The 9,975-nt window shown below is 23.5% G+C and overlaps 4 protein-coding genes across 4 annotated transcripts; 3 read left to right on the plus strand and 1 right to left on the minus strand.

Moving 5' to 3' along the window:
- Window positions 1–59: 59 nt before the first annotated feature.
- On the minus strand, window positions 60–1,799 carry DICPUDRAFT_93301 (uncharacterized protein). Its single transcript, XM_003294824.1, has 2 exons — window positions 1,412–1,799; window positions 60–1,323 (listed from the first exon to the last, which is right to left on the minus strand). The coding sequence occupies exons 1-2, from the start codon at window positions 1,429–1,431 to the stop codon at window positions 102–104; spliced, it is 1,242 nt and encodes a 413-aa protein (XP_003294872.1). The 5' UTR covers window positions 1,432–1,799; the 3' UTR covers window positions 60–101.
- An 842-nt stretch (window positions 1,800–2,641) lies between these two features.
- DICPUDRAFT_51772 (uncharacterized protein) lies at window positions 2,642–3,987 on the plus strand (the record flags this gene model as incomplete). Its single annotated transcript, XM_003294821.1, has 1 exon — window positions 2,642–3,987. The coding sequence occupies one exon, from the start codon at window positions 2,645–2,647 to the stop codon at window positions 3,953–3,955; it is 1,311 nt and encodes a 436-aa protein (XP_003294869.1). The 3' UTR covers window positions 3,956–3,987.
- A 201-nt stretch (window positions 3,988–4,188) lies between these two features.
- On the plus strand, window positions 4,189–4,740 carry DICPUDRAFT_159949 (uncharacterized protein; the record flags this gene model as incomplete). The annotated part of the gene is made up of 1 exon (XM_003294822.1): window positions 4,189–4,740. One exon carries the CDS (start codon window positions 4,189–4,191, stop codon window positions 4,738–4,740), a length of 552 nt encoding a protein of 183 aa, XP_003294870.1.
- Window positions 4,741–5,160: 420 nt separating this feature from the next.
- On the plus strand, window positions 5,161–5,703 carry DICPUDRAFT_159950 (uncharacterized protein; the record flags this gene model as incomplete). Its single annotated transcript, XM_003294823.1, has 1 exon — window positions 5,161–5,703. One exon carries the CDS (start codon window positions 5,161–5,163, stop codon window positions 5,701–5,703), a length of 543 nt encoding a protein of 180 aa, XP_003294871.1.
- Window positions 5,704–9,975: the final 4,272 nt, after the last annotated feature.

Here is a 9,975-nt window from a genome sequence, read left to right on the forward strand (position 1 = left end):
ATATATTATATATTATATATATATTATATATATATTATATATTATATATTATTTATTTCTATTTGTTATTATTAATTATGTAATAATATTTAATTTTTTTTTTAGGCAGCATATAAGGATTTATCAATGACTGGTGGAATTGGTTTAATTTCAGTTCCTAATTCTTGTTCGATCTTGTATAATGAGAAACGATCTTCATAAGTAATAAGATTGATAGCAAGACCAAGATGGCCGAAACGACCTGATCTACCAATACGATGAAGGTAAGTTTCTGAATGTTTTGGGAAATCGAAATTGATTACAACATTAACATCTTGAATATCGATACCACGAGTGAAAAGATCAGAAGAGACAAGATTACGGCATGCACCATTTCTAAAGTCGTGGAAAACACGATTACGATGAGCTTGGACCATTTTAGCGTGAATAAAGAAGCAACTGTAACCAAGTTCAGTGATTTTTTTAGCCAATAACTCTACACGATTAACAGAGTTACAGAAAATGATGGATTGATTGATTTGAAGTTTGGAGAAGAGGGTGTTGAGACAATGAATTTTTTGACGTTCTTCAACAAAGGCATAGTATTGAGTGACACCTTTAAGAGTGAGTTCTTCCATGAGATTAATTTCAAAAGCTTGTTGAAGATATTGTTCTTTGAATGATTTCACAGTGACTGGGAAAGTGGCAGAGAATAAAAGGATTTGACGTTGTGGTGGAAGGAAATTGATTAATTGTTCGACTAATGGTTGGAATTCTTGTGATAAAAGTTTATCGGCTTCATCCATAATCATAGTTTGACAGTTTGAGAGATTAGCAACATTCTTTTGAGCCAAATCAAGAACTCTTCCTGGGGTGGCAACTAAAATGTGAACTGGGCTGTATAATCTCATAATATCATCCTTTAATGATGTACCACCAGTTGAGGCCATAACTTGAACATTCATGTATTTACCGAGTTCTTTGCAAACTTGAGATGTTTGGAGAGCTAACTCTCTAGTTGGAACTAAGATTAAAACTTGAATAACATCTTTGGTTGGGTCAGTTTTTTCTAATGCTGGAATTAAAAAGGATGCTGTTTTACCGGTACCATTCTTGGCACGGGCCATTATATCTCTACCTGCTAATGCGATTGGAATGGCTTTTTCTTGAATTGGTGAAGGTCTAACATAACCTTTTTCAAAAATACCTCTTAATAAATCTCTTTTTAAATGTAAATCATCAAACTCGTTACCTTCTGTTGCTGTAACATCCTCGGTTTGTCTTCTTTCATCTTTTGGTGGTAATTTTAATTGAGCTTTCCAATTATCGTCGTCAACAATTGAACTTTTGGAAAATAAAATTATTATTAAAAAAAAAAATTAATATAGGTATTTAAAATTTAATTTAAGTTTATTTATAAAATACCACTTACTTTTGTTTTTGGTTACTCATTTTGTTTTATTGTTTTGTTTTTATAATTGTTTTAATTATTTATAGAATTTATTGGGTTTATAGTAATTCACAAAGATATTTTATATTATTTATTGATTATATAAAATTTATATTATATTATTATCTACAAGGTGGTTTTTTTTGGTTTTGATGTATATACTTTTTTTTTAAACTATTAAAAAATATATTGAACTTTACAAGGGTTTATTATAATTATTTATATTATTAGTTTTTGTTTTGAATTTCTGTTAAATAGATAAATTTATATTTATAATAAAAAGAAAATAGTTAGTCATTTAATCGAATTGTACAACAAAAAAAAAAATAAAAATAATAAAAAAAAGGAATAAATAAATTTTTAAAGGTTCAAAAAATAAAAAATAAAAAATACAAAATACAAAAAAAAATACAAAAAAAAAATAAAAAATTAATAAAAAATTTAAAATTTTTTAAAGTTATATGTGTTTTTGTTAAGTGATATGTGTTATGTGTGTATAAACAGGTTATGATCATCAACCATCCATAAAAAAAAAAATTTTAATAAAAAAATTTTTTTTAAAAATAAATTATAAAAAAATAATAATAATAGAGATAGAAAATTGTTTTTGGATATTTAATATAAAAATAAAAAAATAAAAAAAAATGAATTATATAAAATTGATAAATATAGTTTTAAAAATTATTATTATTATTATAGTTATTTCTATATTATAATATTGCTGTTGGTTTTTTTTTTATTTATTTATTTTTTATGGTTTTTATTTATAAATATACTATTTTTATATATTGTTTTTAATTTTTAATTTAAAATATTTTTGAGAAAAAAGTGAAGTTACTATTTTTATATTAATTAACAAATAAAAAACTAAAAACCAAGATACAAACTAGTTTAGAAACAAAATTGAAAAAAAGTTATAAATAAAAAAAGAAAATAAAACATACATTTTTTATATGGTGAAAATTTGAACAATCAAAAAAAAAAAAAAAAAATGAAAAAAAATTTAAAAAAAAAAAATTAAAAAAAAAATTTAAAAAAAAAAATGAAAAAAAATTAAAAAAAAAAATTAAAAAAAAAAAAAATAAAAATAAAAAAATTTAAAAAAAAAAAAAAAAAAAATAAATTGTACGATTTTTATAATTATTAAATAATTTTTTTTCATTGAACGATTAAACGAATATACATATACAGTTATAGTTGTACTTATAAAAGAAAATGACCAATACAACCAATGAAGAAATAAACGATACAAATCAAGATATATATAAAAATAATAGCAGCACAAATATAAATGACGTTTATGTCAGGAAACCAGAGGATGTTGTTTTTAATAATATAAAATATCCATTAGACGACCCACCATTAAAATTTGAAGTTATTGCAAGATTTGGTAAAGCAAGAGCAAGCAAACTTACATTGCCACACCATTGTTGCACCACACCAATGTTTATGCCGGTAGGCACACAAGGAACAGTCAAGGGTTTAACATCACAACAATTGGTTGATTTAAATTGTGGTGTAGTTTTAGGAAATACATATCATTTAGGACACAGACCAGGACCAGAGGTTATGGATGCAGTTGGTGGATTACACAAATTTATGAATTACCCACGTGCAATGTTAACCGATAGTGGTGGTTTTCAAATGGTATCATTATTACAATTAGCAGAGATTACAGAGCAAGGTGTTCAATTTCAATCTCCACATGATGGATCAACTATGATTTTAACACCAGAGTTATCAATGCAAATTCAAAATTCAATTGGTGCCGATATTATGATGGCTTTAGATGATGTTGTTAGCAGTACAACCGTTGGTCCACGTGTTGAAGAGGCTATGTACAGAACTTTACGTTGGATTGACCGTTGTATTCAAGCTCATAAAAAACCAGAATCACAAAATATTTTTGCAATTGTTCAAGGTGGTCTTGATAGCAGACTTCGTACTATTTGTATGGAGGGTTTAATACAAAGAAATTTCCCAGGTTATGCTATTGGTGGTTTAAGTGGTGGTGAATCAAAAGATATGTTTTGGCGTGTAGTTCATCAATGTACATCGCAATTACCAGATAATAAACCACGTTATCTTATGGGTGTAGGTTATGCTTTGGATTTGGTTGTTTGTTCAGCTTTAGGTGTCGATATGTTTGATTGTGTTTTTCCATCAAGAACTGCAAGATTTGGTTCTGCATTGGTTCCATCTGGTTCTCTTAATCTTAAATCATCAGAATATGCTTACGATTTTACTCCAATCGATTCAGAATGTCCTTGTATGGTCTGTAAAAACTATACCAGGGCTTATCTTCATATAGTAGCTGGTAAAGAGGCAATTGGCGGTCAATTAATAACTTATCACAATATTCAATATCAAATGTCATTAATGAATCAAATTCGTGAAGCAATTATAAATCAAAATTTCCCCGAGTTTGTAAAATCATTTATTAAAAAACAATATCCAAACAGCGATTGTCCACAATGGGCTATAGACGCTTTAGCCGCTGTTGATATAACCGATATTTATAAATAAACTTAATAAATTGTAAAAACAAAATAAAAACCAACATTAATAAATAACCAGGGTATTATCTTTTCTTTTGTTGGATTTTTCAATTATTCATTAATATATTTACCCCCACCCCCACCCTAAAAAATAATTAATTTTTTAATTTTTTTAAAAAAGTATATAAAATTTTTTTTTTTTTCAACTTCATTTTATACAAATATTTATATATATATTTATATAATAAAGTTTTATTATAAATGGTAGATTCAGCTTTAATTATTGTTGATGAACAAAATGATTATTTTACAGGTGGCAAGTTTGAATTGGTTCATGCAGAAAGGGCTTTAAATAATACACTCAGGGTATTGGAAAAGTTTAGAGAAGATCAACAAATGGTTATTTTCATTCAACATGCATTCCCAAAAGGAAGTGGCTCATTTTTTGAAGAGGGTAGCGAAGGTTTCAAAATTCATCCTGCTCTTATTCCAGCAAGTGATGAACCAGTTTTAATTAAAAAAGATATTAATAGTTTCCTCAATACTGGCTTAGAATCAATATTAAGAAAAAATAATATCAAAAAATTAGTTATAACTGGTATGATGTCGCATATGTGCGTCGATAGTGCTACTCGTGCTGCCAAAGATTTAGGTTGGTCTGATATTACCGTAATCGAAGATTGTTGTGCTACCAGAGATTTAACTTTTGGTAATAAAACTGTCAAAGCTGAAGATGTCCATGCTGCCTATATGAGTGCTCTTGCATTCGCTTTTGCTAAAGTTATAACAACTGAAGAGTATTTAAAACTATAAAATAAAATAAAATAAAATAAAATATAACCTTTTTTTTTAAAATGGAAACGATTTTTTTTTTAATTTTTTTTAATTTTTTTATTTTTTATTTTTTAATTATAACAACAAAACTATAATAATAATAAACTAATTATTTTTTAAAAAATATTTTTTAAAGCTAGAATTAGCAATATCAACCAAAAAGGTAGTTTCTAATATATTCTAATTTTTCTAATTTATTCTGGGTCTGAATTCTAATTAATTCTAAAAACAGTGAAATTTAAAAAAAATTTTATTTATTTTTAATATTTATTTATTTTTTTTTTTATTTTTTTTTTACCCATTTATTTATTTTAAAAATTGAAAAGATTTTTTTTTTTTTGCTCATTTAATCAAATTTAATATTAACATTAACATCAATACCAAAAAAAAAAAATAAGAATGGAAACTGCTTTAATTATTGTTGACGAACAAAATGATTATTTTACTGGTGGTAAATTTCAATTAGTAAATTCTGAAAAAGCTATGGAAAATACCAAAAGAGTTTTAGACAAATTCAGAGAAAACAAACAATTAGTTGCCCATATACAACATATTTTCCCACAAGGTGGTCCATTTTTTGTTGAAGGTACTCCTGGATCAGAAATTCACAAAGTTGTTGCACCACAATCCAATGAAAAAGTATTCACTAAATCTGCCATTAATTCATTCATTGGTACTGGCTTAGAACAACATTTAAGAGATAATAAAATCACCAAAGTAGTTATCACTGGTATGATGACTCACATGTGTATCGATAGTGCCACTCGTGCTGCTAAAGATTTAGGATTCGACGTAACTGTCATCGAAGACTGTTGTGCCACCAGAGATTTAACTTTTGGTAATAAAACTGTCAAAGCTGAAGATGTCCATGCTTCCTATATGAGTGCTCTTGCATTCGCTTTTGCTAAAGTTATAACAACTGAAGAGTATTTAAAACTATAAAATAAAATAAAATATAACCTTTTTTTATTATAACAATAAAACTAAAAATAAATATTATAAATTATTATTTATTTTTAACTAAAAGAGATAATTTATAAAGTTATAATAAAAAGAGATAAAATATTAAGTTATTATAAATTATCTATTTTTTTTCAAAAAAAATATCTCTTTTTTTAATTTAAAAAAACTCTCAAAATTAAACTTTCAAAAAAAAAAAAATAATGCCCAAAAAATTAAAAAAAAAAAAAAAATTTTAAAGATTTTATAATTAATTTTAAAGATAATAAAATGATATTAATACCATTATTTTATTTATTTTATTTATATTTTGTAAAGAGTGTTTCCAGCTCTACCACGGGAAGGTTAGTATTAGAGCCAAGGGTTAATTATTTATACCTTCAAGCAGTATAAATAATTAAACACCAAATTTAAAATTTGTGATTAATTATATATACAACCACGCATAATACATAATTAACCTCCATATTGAAAATTAGGTAAATTTCAAAAACATAGATATCAAGTGGGCCCAAATCAGTATCTATGTAATCAAAATACCTATTTGGAGTTGATTTTATTATCCATAGTACTTGAAATTTTGAGTGTTATATAATATTTGATATTTTTTAAAGATCCATAATATTTGATATATTTTTAATTCTAAATAATAATTGATATTTTCATTAAATAATCCTTGATATGTTTTAATGCTACATAATCCTTGATATATTTTAATGATTCATTATAGTTTATATTTTATGCTATTTAATACTTGATATTTTTAATTATCAATAATATTTGATATATTATGAGTGTTATACAATAATTGATATATTTTAAATGATCCAATAAAAACTTATCCTATAATAATTATACAATAAATCTTGATATTATTGAATGATCCAATCCTCTTGAATATTCTTGAATGTGTATAATGAAAATAAATTTTATAAAATTATGGTATAAAATAAAAAAAAAGAATTATAGTTGAATTTTAATAATTAAATGCTAAAAATCCTTGATATGTTTTGATAGTATATATATATTAATCCTCGATATGATTTAATGCTAAGACTTTATATGTTTATATGATAAATAATACTTGATATGTTTAAATGATAAATAAAACTTGATATATTTAAAAGCTAAATAAGACTTTATATGTTTAAATGATAAATAATTCTTGATATGTTTAAAAGCTAAATTAGACTTTATATGTTTAAATGATAAATATTACTTTATGTTTTTTAATTCTAAAAAATACTTGATATTTTTTAATGATAAATAAAACTTGATATGTTTAAATGCTAAATAAATATATGATATTTTAAATGCTAAATATTACTTGATATATTTTAAATGGTAAATAATAATTGATATTTTGGTATGATCAATATTATTTGATATTTTTGATCCAATAAAAATCCTCGATAGTTTTAATGCTTAAAAATCTTTTATATGTCTTTATGATAAAAAATGCTCGATAACTTTAATGCTAAAAAATCTTTTATATGTCTTTATGCTAAAAAATCCTCGATAGCTTTGATTGCTAAAAAATCCTCGAGAGATTTAAATCTATGGTAAAAAATCTTTATTTGTCTTTATAATGATATAAAATTATGGTATCAAAATAAAAAAAAAAAAAACTATAGTTGAATTATAATAATTAAATGCAAAAAAATCCTCGATTTGCTTTAATGCTAAAAAATCCTTTATGTGTTTTAATGCTAAAAATCCTCGATATGTTTTAATGCTAAAAAATCCTCGATATGTTTTGATAATGTTTTTATACTATTGGCCACTCTTTGTAAAGAGTGTTTCCAGCTCTACCACGGGGAGGTTAGTATATTAGAGCCGATGGTTAATTATGTATCCCACCACGCAGAATACATAATTAACCACCATATTGATAATAGAGTGAAGTGAAGTGTAGTGTGAAATGTTTATATATATTGTGTAGTGTGTGAAATGTTTATATATTTGTGGTTAATTATGTATCCCACCACGCAGAATACATAATTAACCACCATATTGATAATAGAGTGAAGTGATTTGTAGTGTGTGAAATGTTTATATATGTTTGTGTAGTGTGTGAAATGTTTATATATTTGTGTAGTGTGTGAAATGTTAATATATTTGTGGTTAATTATGTATCCCACCACGCAGAATACATAATTAACCACTATATTGATAATAGAATGAAATGAAATGTAATGGGTGAATAATTAAAATAACAAATAAATGTAGTGGGTAAATAAAAAAACAACAAATAAATGTAATTGAAATTTGACTTGACAAAGCTACTTATTTACTTGATGTTTTGCATGATCCATAATACTTATAATCATTACATTCAATAAAAAACAATTAGTTGATCGAAAACTTGATTGAATATTACACAATATTTGATATTTTTAAATAATACATAATTCATGATATTTTTCAATGCTAATAAAACTTGATATGTTTAAATGATAAATAATACTTGATATTTTAAATGCTAAATATTACTTGATATGTTTATGAGAAAAATAATACTTGATATATGTGAATATATTAGAGCCGAATGGTTAATTATGTATCCCACCACGTAGAATACATAATTAACCACCATATTGATAATAGAATGAAATGAAATGTAATGGGCGAATAATTAAAACAACAAATAAATGTAGTGGGTGAGTGAATATTAGAGCTAAATGGTTAATTATGTATCCCACCACGCAGAATACATAACTAACCACCATATTGATAATAGAATGTAATGTAATGGGTGAATAATTAAAATAACAAATAAATGTAGTGGGTGAATATATTAGAGCCGAATGGTTAATTATGTATCCCACCACGCAGAATACATAACTAACCACCATATTGATAATAGAATGTAATGGAAATTTGACTTGACAAAGCTAAAATTTTTTTAAAGCACTTGTTTCTTTTTGATGTTGCTAAATAGTTCTTGATATATTTGGATGTTACACAATAGTTGATATGTTTATTTTTATTTTTATCTATATTTATATTCTATTTCTTTCAAATTTGATTTCTATACTTGATATTTTTGTGATCCATATTACTTAATATTTTTTAAATGCTATATAATATTTGATATTTTTTATGACCATAATACTTTTTATTTTATAAATGCTATATATTTGATACTTTTGCATGATCCATATTACTTGATATTTTGTATGAACCATATTACTTTTTATTTTATCAATAATACTTACCAATAATCATTACATTCAATAAAAAAACAAAAGATAATTGATTGAAAACTTAATTGAATGATAAATAATATTTGATATTTTTTAATGATAAATAATACTTGATATTTTTAAATGATAAATAATACATGATATTTTTAAAAGATAAATAATACTTTGATATGTTTAAATGTTTGATATTTTTTAAATGCTTAATAATACTCGATATTTTTTAAATGCTTAATAATTCTTGAAATTTTTTAATGATAAATAATACTTTGATATTTTTAAATGATAAATAATACTTGATATATTTAAATGCTAAATAAGACTTTATATGTTTATATGATAAATAATACTTGATATTTTAAATGCTAAATATTATTTGATATTTTTTAATTCTAAATAATACTTGATATTTTTTAATGATAAATAAAACTTGATATGTTTAAATGCTAAATAATACTTGAAAATTTTAAATGATCCATAATATATGATATTTTTAATGATAAATAAAATTTGATATGTTTAAATGCTAAATAAATATTTAAATGCTAAATATTACTTGATATTTTAAATGGTAAATAATACTTGATATTTTTGTATGATCCATGTTATTTGATATTTTTTAAATGCTAAATAATACTGGATATTTGTTTGATCCATACTACTTGATATTTTTTATGTTAAATAATAGTTTTGATATCTGTATGATCCAAAATACTTAATCAATTTTTTATTTATTTATATTATTTTTTTTTTTTTTTTTTTTTCTTTTAATTTTATTTTAAATGAGATATAAATATTTATTAATTTTTAAATAATTTTTTTGAAATTATTTTTTTTTCTTTTTTTTTATATTTTTTAATAAAATTTTATTTCTTTATGATAAAAAATCCTCGATAGTTTTAATGCTTAAAAATCTTTTATATATCTTTATGATAAAAAATCCTCGATAGCTTTATTGCTAAAAAATCTTTTATATGCCAAAAAATCCTCGATAGCTTTAATGCTAAAAAAATCTTTTATATATTTAAATGCTAAAAAATCCTCGATAGTT

This window comes from Dictyostelium purpureum, assembly GCF_000190715.1.
Source record: "Dictyostelium purpureum unplaced genomic scaffold DICPUscaffold_651, whole genome shotgun sequence".
NCBI classification, from domain to species: Eukaryota; Evosea; class Eumycetozoa; order Dictyosteliales; family Dictyosteliaceae; genus Dictyostelium; species Dictyostelium purpureum.